This window comes from Tursiops truncatus, chromosome 4 (assembly GCF_011762595.2).
Source record: "Tursiops truncatus isolate mTurTru1 chromosome 4, mTurTru1.mat.Y, whole genome shotgun sequence".
NCBI classification, from domain to species: Eukaryota; Metazoa; Chordata; class Mammalia; order Artiodactyla; family Delphinidae; genus Tursiops; species Tursiops truncatus.
Window position 1 is genome coordinate 83,895,062 of NC_047037.1, and position 25,360 is coordinate 83,920,421.

A 25,360-nucleotide genomic window follows, 5' to 3' on the forward strand; every position below is an offset into this window, starting at 1 on the left:
TTAAGGCCCTTGATTATATAATGTAAAAAGACAGGTGCATCCCTGAATCTCTTTCTTGGGATTCTGCATTTAGTGTGAGTGCACTTAAAACCATGACTACAGATGGAATAGTAGAGAACATTTCTGGTACCGTGGAAATTTAACGGAGAACATTTCTGGTACCGTGGAAATTTAACGGTTTAATAGACTCATTATTATTTACAGGAAACCAGACTAGTATATTTTTTTAATTAAAAATGTTTATTGGCTATTGACCTTAATACATTTACATTAAAGGAAAGGAACATTTTTTTCAAATGTGCTAATAAGAAAAAGACCTAGAAAAATGGACAAAGTTGGACAGAATTTTCGGTTTTGAACACAAATAAAACTCATAAATTTTATATGGATTCTGGGATATTTATTAATACTCCTCCAACAATGGGTTTGGCATTGAACAGGAGTTATAAACATATGAACAACTCCAACCCAATATATTTCAAAACAAGCAGATTCTTTTTTTAAAAAATAAATTTATTTATTTTATTTATTTATTTTTGGCCGCACTGGGTCTTCGTTGCTGCGCTCAGGCTTTCTCTAGTTGCGTTGAGCGGGGGCTGCTCTTCGTTGAGGTGCACAGGCTTCTCACTGCGATGGCTTCTCTTGTTGCGGAGCACAGGCTCTCGGTGCGCGGGCTTCAGTAGTTGCAGCACGCAGGCTCAGTAGTTGTGGCACATGTGCTTAGTTGCTCTGTGGCGTGTGGGATCTTCCCGGACCAGGGCTCGAACCCGTGTCCCCTGCCCTGGCAGGCGGATTTTTAACCACTGCGCCACCAGGGAAGCCCAAAACAAGCAGATTCTTGAGAAGAGAAACTCTGTCTTTCATAAGTATCCTTGCCATTAATTGGAGGAGAGGTTGTAAGAATATCCATGAATTCTGGAATTCATGAGCTTTGGAATTCATGGACGTTCTTAAACCACAATAAAAGAAAACAGTACAGATGGGCACCCTACATATAAAAATACAGTAACCACATAATAATTAAAAACAAAGTTCAGTAATGCCCACTAAAATGAACAAATAGAAAAATGTAGCACAAGAATGTAAAACAAATATATTTTATCCCCCTACAAACAAAACAAAGGCATCTTTTTGGTTCTGCTGTTTCTATAAAAACTATGTGTGAAACGTGCATGTATGTGTATTCTTATAGAAAACTTGACAAATATAGAAAAGCACAAAGAAAATAAAAATCACCTGTCACACCATCAACATGAATGTCATTCCTTTGACAAGAGCAGAAAAAAATTCAGAGAATCAGAGGTGATCAGCGAAGGTCTTCCCAGCCTCAGGACCTGCTGATGCCAATTTACCAACCACTTTAAAATCCACAGGCTAAACCTTTCTAGGCTCTCAAATATCTCTACTGTTGCCTGACTCCTGGCATCACTGCATTTTTCATCAGGCCAATAGTGATCAATAAACAAGGATACACATAAAGCTATGGTTCCAATCTAAAACTTCTTGTTCCCCAAATATTAGAGCTAAATGGAATCTTAGAAATTAGTTTAGTACTATTCACTTTGCCTGTCCCCATTTATTCAGGAGGAAACAGGCATGGAGAGGTTAAGTGATTTGCCCAAGTGTCATAGTTGAGTAGAACTGAAACCCAATCCTCTAACTGGCAGGCCAGGGCTCTGTCCAAGTGAACACACGGTGACTGAATCTCCCCAGGTGATGTAGCTCCAGTTATTATGTGGTTCGACTCTTAATGACCCTACAAGGCAGAACACAGTGGATCTGCACGACCAGATGAAAGCAGCTAGGCAAACTTTCAGCTCCTAATAGGCAACTGCGCTGACTCTAGTGAGACAAGTCACAGAAAGACCATATGGTCAAACGAAGAGTGTGCCCTGGGCCAACTGGTCATTGGAGCAATGTGTGAGCTCCACATTCCGTGGAGATGTGAGCCTGGTTAAATCACAAGGTTGATTGCACTGCCAGGACAGCTTGGAAGGCACAAGTGTCGAAAAGAGACCCCTGAGAATATAAGGATTAAAATGAAGAAAACTCTTGAATCAGACAAATTCCTTCTTGGTCAACAGGCATGTGTCCACAGAGGTCATGCTACTCATGACCAATCAACTCCCTTCAAGCTCCAATCCAACTCAGTGAACCCTCAGATTCTCCTCATCCCCACTTCAAGGCTGTCCCTTCACATCTAAAGCTTTTATCTTTGACTAAACGAACCTCTGTTGACTAAAAGAGTTAGCGCAGAAATATTCAAGGTCAGGTTTCAATTCTTTCTGATCCATCTAGGTCATTCTAGGTCATTTCAGTCGTAAGAAGAAGTCCCTTCAGCCTCAGGCGGGCCGAGTACAGTACAGATGTTCCTTATCTGAGTAGACTTCATTCTCAAATATAAGTGATTAAAGTGAAGATCGCTTCCTGCTGTCTTCCTCCCACATCACAACCGTGGTGCAGGCTCAACGTGAAGAGTGAGGTTATGCGTACCAGGTCTCAAGATGCTTGCCTGTGGATGAGCTCTTTCAACTGGGCCAGTTGGTCACTTTTTAGTGCTTCCCGGATGGCCTGGAAAAATCCAAAGTAGTGTTCAAAGTTGTGCATCATGAGCAGGACGCCAGCCAACAGCTCGTTGGTCACCAGCAGATGGTGGATGTACGCACGAGTGTGATTCTTACAGCAGTAACAGGGACACCCTCTCACAAGTGGATCAAAGTCCTCCTGGTACCTGAGAAAGGAAGTTACAACGATATTCTGGAAAGTGAGGAAAACAAGACCTCGACAACCTAGACTAACCTACTCTGCTGGCACGTAACCAATAGTTAGTAACACAACTGGCAAATGTAGTGCCAGGCACCTGCTTAAGAAGGCAATGTGGTCAAAAGTTAACAGAGAGTACAATGGGCCGGGAGACTCAGGAGTCTTCCTCAGATGGATACAACCTCCTAGACTGAGGCTCACCAAGGAGCAGCAGAAGAGTCACGTGCTCGCTCCCCCCTGCTGAGCAGGGTTAGTCACACTGTAAAGGCACACAAAAATATCAGGAGACACTGTTCTGATGAATGACACTTTTCTCCCACTCGCCACCAGGGCTAATATTAGAAGAGATGATATGACCTTTTACTTGCATAGCTTTTTGCAGTTTACAAAAAACTTTTATATATACTGTCTCATTTAATCTCTGCAACCACCCATGGAGATAGGCATTTTTCCTGTCACTTTACCAGTGAAGACTGCCAAGGGGTTTAAGAGGGAGGGCTATGGAGCTACAATGCCTGGGGTTGGTTCCTGGCTCACAACTCACTTGGGAAAGTCACTTAACCTCCCCCTGTGTCTTTGTTTTCTCATCTGAAATGTAATAAGGTAGAAACAGTGCCTACCTAATAAGAGTTGTTACAAGAATTAAATAAGTTAATATAGTAAAGGACACTGCTAGGTACATGCTAAGCACTATATACGTGCTACTTTCTATCAGCTACTAAAAAGAAGTTAAATGACTTGACCAAGGTCACACAGTCACAAGCAAGGCTACTATCTGAACGCCAAATCTCCAAAACTTCTAGTGCTGATGATAAAAATATCGCAGTTTCCAATTATATCTATAATGTAAAGTGAATTTTAGTAGTAACCATTTATATTACCCTAGGTTTTTAAAAATGGAAATGAATCTCCTTGGCTATTTTTCAAGAAGTCAAATGTGATAAACGTCACCATTACAGACCTATAATCAAGAAATCACTATAGAAATAAGAACTAGGAATTTCATATTCTTTCGTAAATTTTCAAGTCTGTCCTGTTACTAGATAGACATAAATAAGTCTGAGTCCTTAAAATGTCCCTTTACGTAAGACCAAAAACACCCCAGCATTAAAGTGAGTATACCAAGTTCACAGAAAAACCGCTCACTGGTTCACTGATTATTTCCACTTTTGGCCAAATACAAAGTTATTAGATACCTTAGTTCAGTCTTTATAGAGGCAAATATTTTATTTAAGATTTATAATCTGTATATAACCAAGATGGCTTAAATTCCTTAAAATTTAAAAATTTTGTTGTAATATTTTATCTTGAAATCCTTATTTTACACTGTTATTATTTAAAGTAATCATAAGGAGTAAAGAACACCAAACAATGGATCTGGTCTAATTTTTCTGACAGCTCTTCTAAAACAACAGTTATCTAGCCTCAGTTTTCTGACAAGACAAAGTACACAAATTCATCTGCAGAAGAAAAGAGTACTGCTGGCACTGAATTTGAGAAGGCCCAAACAATATCCAACTATAAATATTTTTTGAAGTCATGAACTGAAAAGGGAACAGTTATATAAACTTTCAAAACAGACTGAAATTAAAAAGTCAGAAATCAAAATCCATACTTAAAAAAAAATTCCTTACTTTTTTTCCTTCAGATTAATTTCAAATGATGTCATTTCTCGGTTGCAGCTAGTTGTTTTACTCTTCTTTGTTTGATCCACATATTTTCCTTCTTCCTGTGTCCCATTTTGTTGCAATACTAAAGGACAAACCAACAAAAAGTCTTGAATGAAGATCAGATAAAGAGTGGCCATTGGGAGAATTTTATTTTAGTTACTATTTCATGCCCTTTGACCCTGTAATTCCACTCCTCAGAACTTATCGGAAGGAAACAGCACAAGAAAAACAAAGCAATATGTAACAAGATGATCAATGACCTATTATCTATAGTACCAAAACTTGGAGATTCAACTATGTCTAAGTGAATAGTAGTTACAAGTATATATCTTATAATTAAATGGGGACTTGAGTTGTTCCCTTGAACTCTTTGCTTTAAGAAAGAACATTCCTGGAATTGCAAGAGAAACACCAGGAATACTTATCTACTTGCCTCTCTTCAGAGCAGCTGGCTCTTTGCATAGTAACTAGTGTTACTAGGGGGAATTGCTGCCTACATTATGCAACTTATTCCTTTGGAATTTTCACTTTGTAATTGGCAAAAAGCCTCAATTTACTATACACACACACACACACGCACACAAATGTGATTCATAATACTTGCATAAAAATGTTCAAACTCATTTTTCCCAATCATAAAGAAATTTGGCTTTCTCTGGCCCAAAAGGAACGTGTTTGTTACAGAGAATTCAGTATCAGGGTCTTTGTAGAGTTTTGCGTATTCACAGTACAGAATGACTATCAGTCACCTATGTCCTGGCAGAGATAATTTCACTTGTAAATGAAGTCATGAACATGTATAAAGTGTTTATGGTGTGCCTATCCAAATACATTACGTTCTAGTCTGTCTAAAAGACAGTAAAATTGACCTCCTCTACATATGAATTTGATCAACTTGATTGATTTTGTTTCTAGAACTAATTCCATTTAGATTAACGCTTCAGTTGCTTTATAGGAGTGTAACATATTCTGAATGAAATTTTCATCACTTGTGGGGAATAAAATGAACCCTTAAAGAAGTCTCTGGCCCTACTCAAATTTAAGGTTGGCGGTGATAGAGCAAGAGTTCAATGGAGAGCAGGAGGAGAGAAAGGAAAGCACACTCTGAAGGCCAGACGGAAGGCCAGGCACACAACATTCTCCTGAAACACTGTGGAGACACTTCAAGGGACCCCCAACCCAAAGTCTGTATCCTGGTTCCTTTTCTACTGCCAGTTAAATGTTAGAATCTGAAACTGCTTTTCTTGACCTCTGAATAACTAAACACTAAAAGAAAATGGCAGTGCTTCAAAGCACCATTAGCAGAGGAAAACAGCTTTCACATCTCAGTATGTATAAAAAACCAAAAAAGCAAAAGTAACACTAGGATCAGAGGGGATGAGACTCCCTGTGTATTAATAGCATGGGGTTTGCAAAAAGCAGACAAGAACTCTTTTGTGAAAAAACAAATTAACTTTTACCAAGCAGTTCAAAGGTTTTCTTTTCTTAGATTTTCATCACTATTCACTCTGAATGTTCTTTTTTCAGGTTGTTAATAGAAGAGGTTTTGTTTTTCTTGGTTCTGCTCACTACAAAATCACTTCCTAATATTGATGAGCTATGTGTATAGTATTAAGTGCCTGGTTTTGTGTGCCAACATGCCGGGCGTACAGATAAGAAACAAAGACATAGTTTTATAAAAGCCTGGCTTTATAGTATGCACATATTTCTGGCTTGTAACTCAAGGCAAAAATTGATAGGAAATAGAGAGAATTTAAGGGTAACAGAGAGATTAACTTCAAAAGACCTACATGTCTCTTCAGGAATCGGCTGGTAATCAAAGCTGAAAGTGAGGGCACATCCCCGCTCTGTTGCTAGATAAGGGAAAAAACTCTCAAATAAGTCCACTCCTCTTTCAATACACTCGAGCACCTCATCTGGCTGGCTAACACCGCAGATGAGCCTGTGAAAATAATATGAACAGTGACATAAGAACAATGCCAGGAATGAAATCAGAGAGTCTTTCCAGAGGGCATTAACAGTAATAATAACAAAAATCATGGTTAGTGTGGCAGGCAGCAGATAAGGAGGTGTATGGAAAGAACATAGAGCTTTGGAGGCAGAGAGACCTGGACCAGAATCCCTACTTGCTGTGTTACTTTGGGAAGGTTTCTTAACCTTTCTGAGTTTTAGTTTTCTCATTTTAAAAACAACAGCAAGAATACATACCTCATAGACTGGTTGTAAGGATTAATGAGATATTCGCAAAAGCACAAAGTGTAGTTTCTGCCCCAAAGAGAAGCTTAACAAAGGTTAGTTTTCCTTCCCTTCTCATCCCTTCTGAAATAACCTCCGTAGTCTCAGACTGAACTTTGTAGTCTTCCTATCCACTACATAAGATTTTTTTAGTGCAAAGCTGTGTGCTTTATTTCCCCTTCAAATACTCTTCCATGTTTTAACTGTATTTTGCTTATAATTCTTTTTCATAATTGCTTCAAGAAAGACATTTTTATCTACTGTATTCTTCATAGGTTCATTTACGAAGCAATTCTTGCTCTCGGAATTTCAACTCTGCCCACAGGCTCTAAGGATCTAGTCAGTTTTCTTTATGCTTCTTTATATCTTCTCCATTAATAAAATGTCTGCATGGTAGAATGAGATGGTATTTCCAGAGGCAATGGGTAATGAATTCTGAGAGTGTTACTAACATTCAACCAGGTTTTGCCACTAAAACGAGATGGGAAATGCACTAGACTAGGGCTGGCTGGCTGGCTGCTATTTTTTATGTTTGTTTTTCTACTCATAGGTCCCTTTTACACACTGGCAGAGAAAAGCTTATAGACTCCCTGATTTCTAAAAGAAGTCCAAAAAAAGGCTTATGTAATATTAAACAACTAGAACCCTTAAATATATGCTGGTTTTTCTGACTACAGTTTCCTTCAAGTAATGTCATGTTTTAGAACTCCTCTCCAACTGAAGCTGGCATTTCTACACACTTATAGAAAGAAAAACAATCCCAGCTTTCAAATCCAGTAACAGACATCTGTGAGCACTTAACTCAAAAGGAGTCCAGAAAATGACTAGAAATACTAGTGCTGAATTATCATCTGCACCAGAATGAAATAAGCACAGGAGGGAAAGCAATGAACACACAGAGCTAGGATAAAACTGGGGCGGGCGGGGCGGGGGGAGGGGGGAATGATGGCTGGGGTGATGGCAATATCTTGCTCTGGCTGGTGTTTACATAAGCATATATACGAATAAAAATTCATCAGGGTATACATAAGATTCATATACTTAACTGCAAGCTATACCTGGATTTTTTAAAAAGTAGTAAAATTACATACACATATCCAGCAGCCCAAGGGGTATAAAGCAGCACCCCATAATCAAACCTCTTAATATATCTGTAGGAAAAAAGCATGAATATTCATATCAACTGGGATAAAAGACTACAGTTTTTAAAAAAGAAAAAATTTGAATAGTCTAATAAGACATTGGCTATACTCAGAAACTTGGGGATTTTTAGCTCTGAATCTTGCTGATCACTCTTCTCTCCAGCACATAATGAATCCTGTGACTGATGGAAAGAACCAACCCCACTAGGGTTGCCAGTGCCCTTGATTTCAAAAAATAATACCACTCACTACCTGCCTCAAATCTAAGAACTTCTTAAAGGACCTTATTGACAGAACCCATCTTCATTCCACTAGGCATCCCAGGTCTGTCCTCAACTTTACTTGCTTAAGGCCAGAGTTCCACATGACTTTCTATCTGTCCCCAGGCACCAGGTTATAGTGAATAAAGAACAATATTTACAATTGGCACAAGGATGAGGGGAACCAGTATAACACTTGCCCTCACTTATAATGAGGATCAAATTAATTCACATGGCAGTGTCCTCTGGTCTACATTCTGAAATCAAAGGCAAGACAGTCTTGATGGAAACTTCCTCCACAGTCTGCCTCAGCAGACTCAGCCCAGAAAGAACGTAATCAAAACATCAAAAGACACACCCACGTACAGACTGCGTACCACACATTCGGCAGCACCCCTGCTCTGCAGCCCACCAGGCTCGACCTGCACCCTGACTGAACACTAGCCTCGGTTTGTGCTCCGGTAGCTCCGCAGTGACTGATGACAGCAAGTGCAGTCTAGTCTCCAGGGTTGTTGGAGTCCCTTGAAAGCCATCCAGAAGGAAGCCACCTACAGGCCGCTTGGCTGTCTCTCGTGCTGACCTCAGCCTCTCCTCCATCACATCTCCACCTTCAATCACTCCAATGATCATACTTTCCTGGAGGACCTAAGGGAAGAAGGATTGAACGCTTTTAACTGTTTCCAGTAGTGGAGACCTTTGTTTAAATGAGCCTTACCGCCTTCCTAAGAACCCTTAGGGCTCCAAAGAACACAATTTGAAAGCCACTCAAAAAGGGAAGAAAAGACCGAAGAGAAGCTGAGGCAATCAACATAGTTAATCAGGCTTTAGCGTAGATTAAATTAAGCACACACCAAGCAGGTACAAGAGGAAAAGAACAAAAGCAACAGTTTTAATTTCTATAAATGGCTATCTTGGTCTACCTTAGGTTACTTCTAAATCTCTTAGTTAGTAATAACTTTAGGAACTGCAAAACTGTTTGGACGGAACAACTGACTGTCGATTTGGAAAAACATAAAACAAAAATTACTACTGTACACCATCCTCAAAAATAAATTCCAGGGCTTCCCTGGTGGCGCAGTGGTTGAGAGTCCGCCTGCCGATTCAGGGACACGGGTTCATGACCCGGTCCGGGAAGATCCTACATGCCGCGGGGCGGGTGGGCCCGTGAGCCATGGCCGCTGATCCTGCGCGTCCAGAGCCTGTGCTCCGCAACGGGAGAGGCCACAACAGTGAGAGGCCCGCATACCGCAAAAAAATAAATAAATTCCAGACGGCCCTAAGATCTAAACATAAAAAATATAGTTATACAAATATTAGAAGAATAGGTTGAATATTTTTATAGTCTTGAGATAAGGAAGGCCTTTCAAAGCAAGCTAAAGCTTACAGGAAAGGGCAGACATATTTGAGTACAAAAACAATAAAAATTCCCTAGTGAAATATACGATCAACAAAGACAAAGGGGAACTTATTCTTTGGAGGAACACATAAATGTCTACACCATAGGTAAAGCTCTGACAAATCCTCTAAGGAAATGACAACCCCATAGAAATCTAGGCAAATATGTGACTATGAACTTCAGAAAAACAAATGTGAATGCCCCGTACATATCTGGAGAGCTTACTAAACCTCACAAGTAAGGAAATGAAAACTGGAAATAATTCGATACCATTTTTGCCCATCACACTGACAAAAAAGTTAAAAGACAGAGAGCAACATAGCAGAGGTAAAAGTGTTAGAGAAATGGCACTTACATACCCTGATAACTAGAGAGAATAAAAATTAGTTCAGCCTCTTGGAAGGGCAAGTAGATAACACTTACCAAAACGTCAATGCTTTTATCTTTATATATCCTAAAATTCCACTTCTAAGAATATCTCCTACAAATATATTCATTCATATGCACCAAGGTTTATTTGCGAAAGATGTTTAGAATAATGAAAAACTGGAAACATGCTAAACATCCATCAATAGAATAAAGGCTTGGGCTTCCCTGGTGGCGCAGTGGTTGAGAGTCCGCCTGCCGATGCAGGGGACACGGGTTCGTGCCCCGGTCGGGGAAGATCCCACATGCTGCGGAGTGGCTGGGCCCGTGAGCCATGGCCGCTGAGCCTGCACGTCCAGAGCCTGTGCTCCGCAATGGGAGAGGCCACAACAGTGAGAGGCCCGGGTACAACAACAACAACAACAAAAAAATAGAGTAAAGGCTTAAGTAAAGTATCAATATAATATGTTCATAGTAGGCTTCCTATATAGCTGTTTTAAAAAGAAAGCAGAACATATATTAACATATACATTGACAGGAAAAGAGTTTCAAGATATTGTTAAACAAAAACAAGCAAATTTTTGAATAGATGATTATATTCATGTAATAAAAACCACATATAGGCATGCATATATGTAATATTTATGTGTATGGAACTGTAAAAAAATAAGGTTTGCAAGGAAAAACACCAATCAACAGTGGCTCTCTGGTAGAAGAGAGGGATGGGGAGGGAGCCTGGAAGGCTGTAAAGAGGGAATTTTGCTTTTTGGTTTAAGTAGGAGGAATACAATCAGTCTACTCCTCCAGAAAGAACACTTCATCTGCTGCGCGGAGAATGAATGAGGGGAGGATAGGATGGGGTAGGAGACGACTTTAATCATCCAGGGAAAGACGAAGAAGATCTGGACCAAGGCAGTGGCGGGGTGGGGGGTGGGGGTGAAGAGGAGAAAGAGGATTTGAAACCTCATCAGGAGGTACAATCAACTCAACCTGACCGATTAGTTGCCTGGGGAGAGGATGAAGACAAAAATCTAGGAGGACTCCTGGCTCCAATTTCAGAAGTCCAGGGAGATGACGAGAGGAGCAAAGACAGGGGATCCTAAGAAAACAGTGGAGGGTGAGGCAAGATGATTATTCTCTTTCATGCATTCTGGGTTTGAGGTATCAGCCACTGAACATACGGACCGAAAGTCAGGGATATGTATATAAAGTGTGACTGCCCAGCCTAGAGAGAACGGTAGGTGCTTGACACAGTGCTGCCACTCCCCACGCCTGCTGCCATGGCAGACAGAGCCAGCCAGCGGGCCGCCCTCACCCCGTTGCACCTGGGAGCAGCTCCAAGCACCTTGAGATGGAACTCATTTGCCATCCCTGGCCTAGGGAATGCATGGAGAAGGAAAGAAAGCCGACAACAGAACCTTGGGGAGCTTCAATATTTAAGGGCATTCAGAGGAAGAGGAGTCAGTGAATCAGAGGGGAAAAAATCACAGGAAGAGGAAAAGATGTATGCCACCATACAAAGGAGACAGTTACAAGGCCTGCCCCTTTCCGTGACCAGTACAGCCCCATCTGGGAAATTCATTTTCATGGTGTAAGAACTATAACCATATAATTTATTGTCTAAAACGGGACACATTTAAAAGTAAAAGGGGGCATTATCAATAATCATGTCAAGACAATAGCGTGAGCATAAGGGGTACAGAGAGGGACCCCTGCATTTGACCAACGCACAGAAACAACGTGAACTGGTCAGGCTGACTTAACACAGAAGAGGGATTTGAGGCTCATCTAATAATCATGCTCCGTCACACGCCCTGTCCTCCCTTTCTCCTCATCCAAACATTACTTATCCTACAAGGATAATTACTGGCTCAAAACAATTGCTAGTAAACAACTGTTGGCAGAGCTAACGATGTAGACCCACAGCCATGGCCCCACGCTGGACCCTTATTGCCCATACTGAGAGTTCTATTAAGAACGACAAGTAAGCTTCCTCTAATTATTTCATGTATATTAACTTGATTAGCCAAATTATATTTTTTATTGGTAAACTCAAAATAATGATGTTTTTGAAACTCCGTGCGCTTTTGCTGTAGTGGGGCCCACTTGTTGCTCAGGATTACTCTACATAAATGCTCAGACACTGAAAGCTTCTCCTCTGATCATATCTCCTGTTCTCCCACCTCCTCTGCTCTCTCCTAATGAACCCTTCCTTTTCCAGCTTTATTAACTCTGCTATCAAGATCCTTTATTCACTGCTACAGCTTCATCTTCCCCAGCTCATGAGATGATGAGGTTACTGTGCCTTAAGGAGACAAGAAGGGTGGGGAGGGGCACATTCCAGACTTATTTAGGGAACTGGAACCAAGGTGGAGTGAAAAACTGAGTATTACTTGGATATTAAAAGGGGTCTTGAAAGACTCAAATCTCTGGGATGAGGAGCTGGGGGCTGCCACAAAGGGAGACAGAGTATTGAGGGAGAGCCGAAGGAAGAGCAGGTGAGAGGAGGGGAGACGGTGAGTTTGGTTATCTCTGAGTTTGAGGTGCATGTGAGGAATACTCTAGTGACAGAACCTAGCAAAGGCCTGTGGTTATGTAATTCTGAAGCTAAGTAGAGTGATCTCCATTACATACACAAGTTTAGAATTTTCAGCAATTTAAACTAAGGGGAGCTGCCCAGGGAGAACAAATAGTGAGGGGTGAAAAGAGAGCCTAAGACAAGAGAGAGCCTAAAGAGCAATAAAACAATCAGGAAAAAAAATCAGGTGAGAGTAAGAGACCAAGAAATGAGGAGCAGAGAAGCAGAAGGAGGAGAAAGGGTGGTATCTTGGAACGTAAATGAGCGAGAGTTTCTAAGAGAAAGGAGTGGTGAGTGGCACGGCTTTACCTCTGACTCTTCCTGTAGCTTCAGACAATTATCCAGGAATAGAAGCGATCGGTCAACAGACTTTCTGGCTCTCTTTATGGAAGTGGCTTCATCACACGTTGCCTCTCCATCTGAAAGGCACTGGAACCAGTCTGGCTGAAGGGCCTGCTGAATTGCCATGAACTTGGAGGCAGTCATTTCCACTCGTCCTCCAACACCCCACACAGACACTGACTGCCACAGGACAAGACGATGAGGGATTCGGAAGAGTAACATGAAAAGAAAAAGAAAATAATAAAATGATCAAAGCAATCCTGAACTCAACTCTTCTTTACAGATGGAGAGATGGTGGCAATTCAATATCCTACACACGGTGGGTAAAGAGGTTTCCTATACTATATTCCAAATTCTCTAAGGACCTGATAGCTCAGAGGCACTCCGATAAAGTCTTTCAACGGCCACACAAGCCAACTTCTGAGTTAGCACTCAGAATTCTATAATTACTTTTCCAGAAGCCCAGTCTTCCATTCTCCGCCACACCCTGCTGTTCCTGAATACACCACAGACTTTAATTCTTCTGTCTTTGATCACATTGTTCCTTTTCACTGAAATGGCCTTCCCCTACTTCTCTGCCTGGTAAAATACTATTCAAGACATAAGAGTTCAAATACCATCTACTCTATTGTGTTCCTTCAACGTTACTAGGCATAATCAATTGCTCACTCTTATAAGCTCTTTCAGCAATTTGTATTTATTTCTTTCACAGAAAAGATAGCCCTGGGGCTTCCCTGGTGGCGTAGTGGTTAAGAATCCACCTGCCAATGCAGGCGACACGGGTTTGATGCTTGGTCCGGGAAGATCCCACATGCCGTGGAACAACTAAGCCCGTGCACCACAACTACTGAGCCTGCGCTCTACAGTCCGCAAGCCACAACTACTGAGCCCATGCGCCACAACTACTGAAGCCTGCATGCCTAGAGCCCGTGCTCTGCAACAAGAGAAGCCACTGCAATGAGAAGCCCATGCACCACAACGAAGAGTAGCCCGCACTCGCTGCAACTAGAGAAAGCCCATGAGCAGCAACGAAGACCCAACACAGCCATAAATAAACAAACAAAGGAAAAAAGAAAGAAAAAGAAAAGATAGCCCTTATCACACCATCGTATATATGTCTGACTAGAGTATCCAAATTCATGGTTGTGCCCCAAGCGCACAGTCTGGGGCCTCATACATTATTAATGTTTAGTAAGTGTTTACTAGATTGAATTAGATACAGAAATATGTGCAAAGGCATAAATCCCATAGTACACAAGAATCTCTATATGTACCTTTGGTTACTCCTTTCCCTACAGCATCTCTCTTCTTAGAAGAGATGGACATAAATGCGAGGCCACATATAATCTTTTTGTTCTGGCACAAGAACACTGTTTAAATGAATCCTTTCTCCCTTATAAATGGAATAGACAACCGAGGTCAAAATATTTTCTTTTGAATTCAAATTACAAAATAAAAAGAAGTGTAAAACAGAAGACAAATTTAAAATAGTTACCTTAGGTAAGATTAATAGATATTGTTGATATCAATAAAGTGGGTGCAAGAAAAGTAACTGTTTGTAAAGTGGCAATATATACTAAAGCTTTGCTAGAATGCTGTCCTCAGGGACAATGCAATGCGGCCATATCTCAGGTTAAAACTTTTAAGGAAGTCCTTTGAATACTGTTTTTCACCAGCTAAAATCTCCAGCTTTTTCAAATTCTGTTCTAAAAAGCAGTATTATACTAAGATTCTACTATATATAGTTATACATGTGATAATACTCGTCAGCAACTTTCCCCACTATTCCTGAGGTTGTTAAAACTTCAAATAAAGCATGGTATCAAAAGACTATTGTTTTCTACCATCATAGCAATTTCTTTTTTTGGCATGTACTTGACCTTTCTCTACTCCCAAATTTTGGGCAACAATGAAAAAGCTGAGGATACAGTCCTTATCTTAACCTTATCCTTGGGCTGCCCCACTCTAACTCCTATGAACCACACCATCCCACTATAGTCGTAGAAATAAAGAGAAGGCATAAAGGGGTCTGGAATGGTTCAGCATCCCAAGCAGTGGGATCCTTGCAGCTGAGAGATCCCATAGGCTGACTTCCTGAGAAAAGCCTTCAGCCTTGGAGGACCTTCTGAGAACATACCTTATTTGTTACATAACCAGCTGGGCAAGGGCTGACTGGATCATGCAGGGAGCAGTACAAGAGTGATTCTGGCATGCCTGTATAAACATAAAAAAAGAACCCTTGAGAGGACTTACATCAACAATTACACTGTGTTGTAACAGAGAGCAGCTTCATAATGTGTACCGCTGGATAAAGCAAGTCTAAAACACAATAAATTGCTCATACTTTATCTTAGAATTGTAGGAGGCCTGTCAACATGAATGAAAAGATTACTTTGAAACCTACTAATCTAAAAGAAGAATTAAATGTAAAGGTTCATGTCTGAAGACATAGCGAGTTGCTACAAAGGAAAGGTATAACCTGAAGTATGATACAATGAAAGTGTTTAATGATATGTTGACCCTGCTTGATTTGCTTTGAAGAATTTAATATCAAGTATGGTCATTCTAGGCACTATCCAAGCGGAACTAGCTACTGGCAAGATGAAATTATACAGTCAATAGGTAATCTTATTAATAATAAATCCAGCCCACACCATGGGTCCCTAGGGGCAGAATTATAGAAAAGCTGTAGGACATTGCAAATGGATCTCATTTTCAATAAGTTTCATTTACTCAAGATGCCAGTTTCTTAGGTTCTTTAATCAAAAAGATAGTTGTTTAAAAAAAAAATCCAAAAAAAGTTTACTAAGCCATATGTACTTAAATTTCATATGCTGCATTTTCATAAGAAAAAAAAATAGAATTTTGCTGAAAAAAGACCAAAAATATAAAGCAAACAAAAATCTCTGCAGTTCTCCACCTTATTGTCTACAATTTCAATTATTACAATTATCTCTACAAAGCTTATATTAGCTATTTTCACTTAATTATACGCTTGTATACTTTAAAGCTGGTTATTAAAATGGGTCTCAGATCAAGGAAAACGATATTATATAAATTCCTCTCCTGAAATACAGGCCCTTGTGACAACCAAGTTGTCATGCAGTTTCCCTCAGAAGCAGAGGACTGAACAACCAGTGGAAGCAGGATTTTCATTCATTTAAGTGAGTCCTAGATATTGCGAAAAAGCTTCAAGAGAAAATGGTCTAGAGAAGAATTGGTTCTCTGGCTGTCCCTGCTAAGCTTTTCCTATAAATAAATGGACACATAGATCAGCATTCAAAATCCTATTTCTGGAACAGAAGATAATATTAACATATCAGAATATAGCTGAATATAGACTCTTCATCCTCTGCCTTATGTTTTAGGCACAAACATGACAAGCCTGCTTTGGATCTTAGGTGTGTCCCATGCAGTCCTTCACCTCTAGGTCTTTGCTCTTTGCCTGGAGTGTCTGCTCACACCTGTCTACCACCACCACTGCACCCACCTCCTGACCTGGCTAACTCCTACTCTTCCTTGACCCAGCTAAGGTGCCCCGTCATCTTCTTTGTCAAGAATACTTCCTTTATTCTGACCTCCTTCCACATGGACCCAACAGCAGGTTATGTGTTCCTTCCTCTGGGCTCTCATGATACATGTATCTACACCTGATCCTGCAAATGTAGTCACCACACTCTACTAGAATTACCTGTTTATCTTTATCCCAACTAGGCTCTGAGTTTCATGAGGGCAGCAGTTGTTTCCCACTCATCTTTGAATCCCCAGTTCAAAGGCGTTCCTGGTTCTTAGATACTCATTAAATGCTTATTAAATTAATGAATAAATAAATGTATGAATGAAGGATCAAAGAATAAACAGCATCTCCAACCTCCAAATTAATACACCACAAGGCACACACAAATAACCTGATTAATTTTTACCTATAAACTTTCCAACTCCTTCCTTATATTCTGCCAAGACTTCGTGATGTTCTGCCCTGTAAGCAAAACAGAAAACTATGTAACATAATAATGAATCATTCTAGATACTCTATGCAACAACTGAAGCCCTCTTCCCACCCAAACAAGCTACGTGACAGTAAATGTATCTCAAAAAACCAAGTACACCATTATTCAAGAGTCCCCACTCATTAGGTTGGGTTCACTAGCCAGAGCAAAGCTCTTCAATTTGCAAGTGGTTCTGTGAGAGGAGAAATTGGCAAAGAGCAATGGCCTCAGAATATCTAGATTTTCTTCTTTCCCTTGTCCCTTTAAAATCACTGTTATTAACACAATCTTACAGAGTTATTTGATCTTATAGCAGATTCTTCAATTAGGGATGAGGTCAGTATGTACATTACAGAAAATGATCTCACTCCTTAGTTGTTTCCCTAGAGTAGAACATGTGCAGAGACAGAGAAAACTTTGAGGCTGGTGCGTGAAGACAGCCCCTAGGTTCCAAGTTTAGCCCTCATAGAGCATTCCAGGCCCTGTCACCCCTGCGAGCAGTGGCAATGAGGGCGGTATGGAAAAGTGAAGCAGCTCTATCACGTAGGTCTGGCCCATGATTCCAGATTAGGGCCAGATGATGTACAATATTTGATATCTCTCTTCTGATTTCATTCTAAAAAACCTACAGATTTTGCACGTAAGCAAAAAAGTCTTTCTCTTTACCACACCTTATTAAGGTAACCAAGCTGCTGCCAGGGTTGACATGTGAATGACCAGGTCTCATACTTACAGTGATGACAGTGTAAGCTGAGCCATGGCAGGAACCCCGTGGATTTTATGCAGTGTGTGATGGGTCAGGTGTGGGGCAGAGCCAGTCTTGGTGTACAGAAGGCAGCCTGGAATGTCCATGGTGCAGTCCCCTGTTTTGCCTAGGTTTTTTATTTTTCCTAGGCGACAGCCATTAACCACCTTGGTAAGACTTAGCTTCATCCTAAGGGGTTCCTCTAGGTCCTGATAAGAAAAGTACATTACATTCAGAAGGAGTTCCATGATATCTAAAAGCTAAACATTTTTCCAAGCAAACTACAGAAAAAAAAGATAGCATGTTTGTTATTACTTCCAGTCTAGGATTTTTTTAGATATCAGGAATAGGGGAACGGGAAAAGACACAGAGAGAATAAGACACCTTCCCCAAAGTCCCAGCACAATATGATGACATCAACCACATTTAAATTCAGTCATAGAAATTTTGTCTGAGCTGATGGAAACCAAACAAACAGGACAGAAGTAAAGACTAATCATGGAAAGAGCACTGTGAAGCCATGGATTGCTCTCAGCCATGAAAATGTGTATAGAGAAATGTCATACTGCTTAGGAAATACTGATTACTGATTTGATCTATTTTTTTCCTTTCTCTAATTTGAGAGAATACTAGGCAACATAGCAATTTTTCCTAATATGTAATTAAATGAAGAAAACAGATTCCAAAACAGCATTCTGCTGTTTATTAAAATATATGGAAGAACATACATCAAAAGATAAACAGAGGTTATGTCAGAGAGGTGGGATTATTCTCCAACTTTGTTCTTACACGGTGTCCAAACAGAGGTGAGAAACTGTGTGGGCATCCATGCAATTCGTAAGCAACGTTTCATTATTCTTATAATTGGGAAGGAAAAATATTTGATTAACAAAAAAGATATACTTTCTAAATTCCACAGATACACAGGGAAAAAAAATCAGAAAACATGGTCAATTACTTTGCTGGACTGTGTTAATTTATTATTCAGTGAAGCAAATCCTGGGCCCCACTTTTTTTTTTGCGGCACGCGGGCCTCTCACTGCTGCGGCCTCTCCCGCTGCGGAACACCGGCTCCGGACGCGCAGGCCCAGCGGCCATGGCTCACGGGCCCAGCCGCTCCGCGGCATGTCGGATCCTCCCGGACCGGGGCACGAACCCGCGTCCCCTGCATCGGCAGGCGGACTCCCAACCACTGCACCACCAGGGAAGCCCATGGGCCCCACTTCTTTAAATGCCCTGTAAAACTCAGTGACCAGGCATGGCAGATCATTTGCAAAATGTCACTGGATATTCAGCATTTTGAAATACCAGCGTCTCTGTAGCAAGTATTGATACCATACCCTCTGGAATTTTTGCCAGTTAGGCTAGGCCCAGTTTTATTAATAGATAAATTAATACAGCTCTCTGAGAGGTTCCAACCTTAGATCCTATCCTCTTAAGCATTATACTAAACCACACGCTGAAAGTCAACCATTGTTTAAGATGTTACCAAATAAATAAGCATTATTTATCATTAGTTAAAAAATATTCAGGGATGTATATATTACTTTTTTGGGAGTTATAAGTTTTTATATTGAAACAAAATAGTTAACAGTCTTTTGAATTTTAGAAATAAGAATAACTACTTTCTGTATGGTTCAATAAGTGATTTCATGTTAAACATGAATTATAAAAAATAGTATAAGTATTTGGGGAAAGGCTGGTCAATTTTCTGTGACTCTACCTTCATTATTTCAAGTTATCACAAAGATAAAATGTCTCACTGGAACCCAAAGAAATGGAGAGTGTTAAGAAAAAAAAGTTATTATGTTTTTAACAAAGGGTAATATAAAAGCTATTTTTTTAAAGCCATGCTATTACACATTAAAACTGTTAAAATAAAAGAAAGTTTATACCAAAAAAATAAATATAATTACAGGCTAATGAGAATGTAATATAGAAAATACAAGAGAATACAAAAGAAGAGTCATTAGTTTATACAATCATATTCCTTTTTTAAAAAAAGATTTATTTATTTATTATTTATTTATTTTATTTACTTTTGGCTGCATCGGGTCTTAGTTGTGGCATGCGGGATCTTTCCTTGCGGCGCGCGGGCTTCTCTCTAGTTGTGGCGTGCGGGTTTTCTCTAGTTGTGGCTCGTGGCGTTCAGAGCGTGTGGGTATCCCCCAGGCTCTCTCATTGAGGCGTGCGAGCTCAGTAGTTGTGGTGCGCAGGCTTGAGGGATCTTAGTTCCCTGACTAGGGATCGAACCCGCGTCCCCTGCGTTGTAAGGTGGATTCTTTACCACTGGACCACCAGGGAAGTCCCTCATACTCCTTATTGATTTATCAAATAATACACATAACCTTCTGGTTTCAAGTGATAAAAATCTTTTAAACTAACAGAGCTTGGAAGCCATTTGTAGCAAAGTTAAAGAATGTATCTTGCAATCTAAGTAAGTTCTAGAGAACTGAAGCGGGGGAAGCACGAAAGTAAGAAATTCACTTCAAAGTTAATGAATCAACCCTATTATTCTGACTATTAGAATCAACAAATATGGAACAATAGGTTTTTGAAACATAAATAAGAACTAACGAAAATTTAATGGACCAAGATTACTAATACTACAACAACTTAGCGCTTACTACCCTCACACACATCTGAGAATGGAAGAAACTGCATTGTCCCGCGTGTTTTCAGAAAGGCCTAGAGAGAAGAATTTGCTGGTTCCTCCCCTTACTCCAAAAGTTCTGTCTCATCTGAGCTGCTTAAGTTTTGTAAAGAGTTTAAATGTACACACGAGTTGTATTTTTTAAATTAAATCCATATAAAAGTAGGAAGAGTCTTCACAGGATAAAATTAGCATGTTTGAAAAATGAAGTTTAGGATTCTAGAATGCTACCAATTTTTATTATTATCTTCTCTCCCCATCAAACCCTCCTTTCATTTTTCCAGTTTATTAATAAATAACATAAAAGACTGACAATCAAAGCTGCTGACAAGCATGAGATAATGTGCTTTTCCATGTCAAGTTAACTCAATTCCAGGTAAAAACAACAAACCGCAGTGCTTTAGTAAACTTCTGTTTAACATCCCAGGTAATGTATGATTGCCATCAGACTTCAGAAATGCTGAAAATAGTTAAGTCTGACCATTACTACCAGAGACGCCAAACTGAGAGCTCCTCATGGACCATCCCCTCTGCCGTTCCACAATAACAAATCTGAGGCTAAGCAAGATTAATCAGACTTAGTCTAGAACCCAGGTCTCTGACAAGAGGCCTGAGCTTTTGATTACATCTTTGAAGTGAGAGTAATACAATGTCTGTATATGCATATCTCCTCTTCCCACTCTTTCCTCAATTGAAGAAATAGCTTCCTTCATTCTCAACCCAAGGTCTGTCATTACAGGTCCATAGTAGTTCTAGAGGACCTCAGCCACCATGCTCTTAGATGCAGAGATGGGTCCTCCTGTGATACAATGCACAAAAGTTTAACCTCCATAACTTTAAGGATGAAATTGAAAATCCTTAGCTTAGTGTACTGAACCCACTAGGTCAGCTGGAGAGAAATACCCACTTGGTTCTCTCCACAGTATGGGACTCTGATGCTGTGTACTCACATTCTGCTGTTTGGGGTTTCTTAAGAGTCCTACCCTAATCACAGTAAATGGACACAGCATCAAAGGAAAAAGTATAAGCAAGGAAAAGTAGACAAATGTGTCTAAAGAAAAGTATTGTAATAGATAAATTGTTACTGGTGATTCTGTGTATTGTGAGGATGAATGCAAATATGAAGAAATCTGAGGAAAGCATCAGAGAATGTACTTTAGCTGGAAATCAACATTTAAAATATAACATGCAACTTTGTCCAGCTTTGAACCCAGCTTTCCTTTCCTCATTACTGATCAATTTGTGGTTAGTGTTTTTATAATTGCACATTTTTTCTAGGGGCTTGAACACAAAAAGTTTTTATTATGGAGTAATGTAAATATATACACACATACACATATTCATGTACATATATATATATATATATTTTTGCGGTACACGGGCCTCTCACTGTTGTGGCCTCTCCCGCTGTGGAACACAGGCTCTGGACACGCAGGCCCAGCAGCCGTGGCTCACGGGCTCAGCCGCTCCGCGGCATGTGGGATCCTCCCGGACCGGGGCACGAACCCATGTCCCCTTCAGCGGTGGCAGGCGGACTCTCAACCACTGCGCCACCAGGGAAGCCCTCATGTACATATTTTTAAAACATGCTTTTGGAGTGATATAGTCTATTAATCCAAGCAAAGTTCTCAAGAAACAAACTAACGGTCTCCAAAATATTAACTGGTTTTTATTTGGCTTCATATCATTACCCTTTTCCCTTTCACTTGTTGTGAGTCTCTTCTAAGATTTCTGGGGTTGTCTCTTCTCAATATACAAACATCTACATTTTTACTTCCTGGTAAAGTCTTAAAAAAACCATTAAAAGAGCCATTTGGAAATAATGGTTAATGGAAAAACTCTTAATCACTTTAAGGACAAGTAGATCTATGCTTTTACAGGGGCTAACCAAGATTCCCTGCACTTGTGGCAGCATTGTACATATCTTAATACCTCCATTGCCACATATTTCTCCCCTCCTTCCATCCCCTTAGGAAAAAAGGGAGTTTTAAATGTTTCTTAATGGATTCTCTACAGACTGTCATGGAAAGATGACCACAATACACTGAGGGAAAAGAGCAGGCTTAGGTGAACAGATTTTTTGCAAAAGAAAAATTGCGTATATATATTTATAAATATGCACACACAAACACACACTGTACACTGTCTGTATATGCATGCAAAAAAAGTCTGAAGGACTTCTAAACAATATGGTGCACTGAGCTGATTAAGAAAGACATACAGAAATGATGGACTCTAAAATTCTAGAAACTAGTAACGGAAGATGAGGAGGAAACTATTCAGAGGCACTATTCTAAAATTCTTACACTATTTGGGAGGAGGAGAGAGATCATGAATAATGTTAAACTTTAAGTATGCATGTTAAAAAATTTTAAGTAAGCATTAAAAGATTACTGAAAATGGATAATTCCCAAACCCGCTGGGGAGGGGCAGGGAAGGATCAAGAAGAATTGGTTAATACTTAAGGGAAAAAAAGAGGAAAAGAGACCAAAAAGCACACCAAAAATAGAAAATACAAAATAAGATGGCAGGAGTAAGTCCAAATATGCCAGTAATCACAATAAAAGTTAAATTAGTTTCACCTATTTAAAGAAATAACAACAACAGTAGCAACATTTATTGGGTGTTTACTGTGTATCAGGTCCTGTTATTCACGTTAACTCCACTATTATGTACTGTCATGTCAATCTAAGGCAGATGCTATTATTACGGGCATTTTACAGATGAGGAAACTGAGGCTAAAAAAGTGACCATTTACAAAGTGGCAGAGCCACTTAAATCATAGAAATCTGCCTTTAGAGGCTGTACTCTAATAGGCTGGTAGTCTATTAGAAGTCCCATCTTGTCCATAAACACATGCAATGTTTACAAATTAACTGTAATGTTAAGATATAATGTTAGTCATATTTTCCATTTTGCTATACTGTTATTACTGTTCTTGTCTTCCTTTATCTCCCTTCTCTGCCTCTATCCATCCTCCAACCTTTACAACCTTTCTATATATGCACACAAGCATTTAAATATACTTGTATGGGAAAGGGTGTTTTTTAATTTAAAAAATGTAAATATACTATACTATAAGCACTTCTCTGAAATTTGCTTTTCGCCCAGGAATACACAACGGATATTTTTCCTGAAGAAGAGACACAGAATTTAACTTACCCTTTAAAATAACTACTTCATGATACTGCATAGCTTGGATGTAACACAATTTAATCTACCATCACCCTTCTGATGAACACTCAAGTTACAGAACAGGTCTTGTGATTGCTGCAGTAGTCTTGAGGGCACAGCTTCCCTAATTTTTTTTACAAATCTCAAGTCTATTTCAGTTTACGTTTCCTGGCAGAGTTCTCTACATACATTGATTTTTTAATGGGTACCACACTCTAATGATTTAGGTACTATAGCTCCCATTTTGCAGATGAGTAAATCGAGGGTCCGACAGTTATTAAACAAGTTGCGTAAGGTCATACAACTACAAAGTAGCTGGGTCTAAATCTCTACCCTGCCTTATGAACCTACATATCCCAGCATGCACTGTCCCCGGGAACACTTAGGCTCAGTCAGTAACGATGGATTTAGCTTCACTCCATGGGCCATCTCCAGGGGCCCCAGACCTCGCGAAGCGCTTACATCAGGTATTCGAGATCGGTCCAACCCTCCCAAGCATCCTGGGGAGTCTAGAAAAAACTTGCGCACGGAAACTTGACCTTTAAGCAGAGCCCGGTCGAAAGGAGACACTTTTCTCTCTGAGATGCGGTGAGGCTCACACGATTTGGGAGAATCTGGATTTACAGAAGCCAGGATCCACCAGGAGACCCAGAAAAATGAAAGAGACATAGCGCCAGTACAACCGCAACACAACCAGGAAGCGTCTAGACGCGACGCGACTCTCTCGCAGCAGCCTCCCCTTACGCGTAGCAGCTCCCACACCAACAGGAAAAGGGGGCACTTACCTGCAAACCTCCCAACTTTTTTGGGCTTGAGACCCCTTAAGCTCCTCGCCGTTCGCTACCGCGTGTCCAGCTTTCAGAATTCTCGGCTCCCTGAACCGCCGCCTCCGATGCAGAGCCAATCAGGGAGCATTGCGTCATCACCGGGCGCCAGGAAAAGGCAAAGGTAATTGAAAATGAGCTTCGGTGTTTGCAAGGCCGAGGGACTGCTACCGTCGCCATAGGTAACTGAGCACACACGTTCCGCCTGCGCAAAGCCTCCTGGGAGTGGTGGTTCGACGGCGCCCCACACCTGCAGTCTTCGTGGGCAGAGGAACTACAACTCCCAGGGAGACCCGGAAGCAGTCTAGGCAAAGGAGCGGTTGTTTCAGCTTTGGCCGAAGTCCGGCCCTGAGTCTGGAAAATGCTTCTAGCGCCCCAGGAAAGGACCTCCTCAAGGGAGAGGTCGGGGCTGAATGGATGGAAACAGTTTACAAGGAAGCCGAGTCTCACCAAGGTGATCCATTCCTATCGGGAGCTCTTGGAGAGGAGAGGGGAGGGGAGGCGGGGACCGGCCCTAAGGCCAGCCGCAGCCCCACCTGCGCGTCCTCCCTCTTGCCCCAGGGGCATCATTACCTGGTCCGCTCCTGCCATGACCCACTGAGAGCCAGCACTGCGCTAAGTGAAGGGGGCCTAGGAACTTTGGGGCTTGGTTACCTTACGGCTTTGATGGGCAGCGTCGTGGAAGAACTGTTTCCATCTAACGCTTTTCTCAAAAACCGGAGAGTCTTGATAGTGCTCATCCCGGTGAAGAGAATTCGAGAGCTATCCCGGCTCCCCACCACTCCTGGTTTTAGGGAAGTTCCCACACGGTTTCATTTCTTTTTCTTTTCTTTTCTTTCATTCTTCTTCTTCTTCTTCTTCTTCTTTTTTTAATGTTTTGCAAATCATAGGAAACTTCTTTGTTGGAGGGGTAAGATCTTCACCTTAAGTCCTCGGCCTCATATTCCTCCCCTTCTAGTTTTACATAAAGTATCTAAAATGAACTCAGAAATGCAAGTGCATATTGACTATATCAATACTTGATTCACTTGAAAATCTAAATTGTAGAAACAGTCAAAAATAGATCCTCTTTATATTTGCCACCTTCTTTGATGCATTAGCATCCAAAGACATGGAAAACTGATAACCCCACTGTAAACTTGAAACGTGTAAATGACATGTGAAAAGTCACAGTCACACGGAGTGTGCTTTACACAGACTACTTTTTTTTTTAATTAATTAAT

At 40.6% G+C, this 25,360-nt stretch overlaps 2 protein-coding genes across 9 annotated transcripts in view; one reads left to right on the forward strand and one right to left on the reverse strand.

Moving 5' to 3' along the window:
* Positions 1–221: 221 nt before the first annotated feature.
* On the reverse strand, positions 222–24,212 carry QTRT2 (queuine tRNA-ribosyltransferase accessory subunit 2). 4 transcript variants are annotated; one of them, XM_019922672.3, is made up of 10 exons: positions 24,099–24,206; positions 19,526–19,748; positions 17,475–17,695; positions 16,676–16,731; positions 14,890–14,966; positions 12,720–12,932; positions 8,516–8,715; positions 6,224–6,375; positions 4,398–4,515; positions 222–2,571 (listed from the first exon to the last, which is right to left on the reverse strand). In XM_019922672.3, the coding sequence occupies exons 2-10, from the start codon at positions 19,535–19,537 to the stop codon at positions 2,553–2,555; spliced, it is 1,068 nt and encodes a 355-aa protein (XP_019778231.2). In that variant the 5' UTR covers positions 19,538–19,748; positions 24,099–24,206; the 3' UTR covers positions 222–2,552. The 4 variants fall into 4 exon arrangements, with proteins under 4 accessions (XP_019778231.2, XP_073660318.1, XP_004317552.3 ...); XM_073804217.1 differs by having other exon boundaries at positions 222–2,731; XM_004317504.4 differs by lacking the exon at positions 19,526–19,748 and having other exon boundaries at positions 222–2,731; positions 24,099–24,212.
* A 134-nt stretch (positions 24,213–24,346) lies between these two features.
* The window catches only part of CCDC191 (coiled-coil domain containing 191), a 102,390-nt gene continuing 101,376 nt past the window's right edge, over positions 24,347–25,360 (forward strand). For all 5 annotated transcript variants that reach the window (XM_019922666.3, XM_019922669.3, XM_019922668.3 and 2 more), the window contains exon 1: positions 24,347–24,591. In XM_019922666.3, coding sequence (XP_019778225.2) covers positions 24,499–24,591 — 93 coding nt within the window. In that variant the 5' untranslated portion in view covers positions 24,347–24,498. The remainder of the gene's footprint in view (positions 24,592–25,360) is intronic.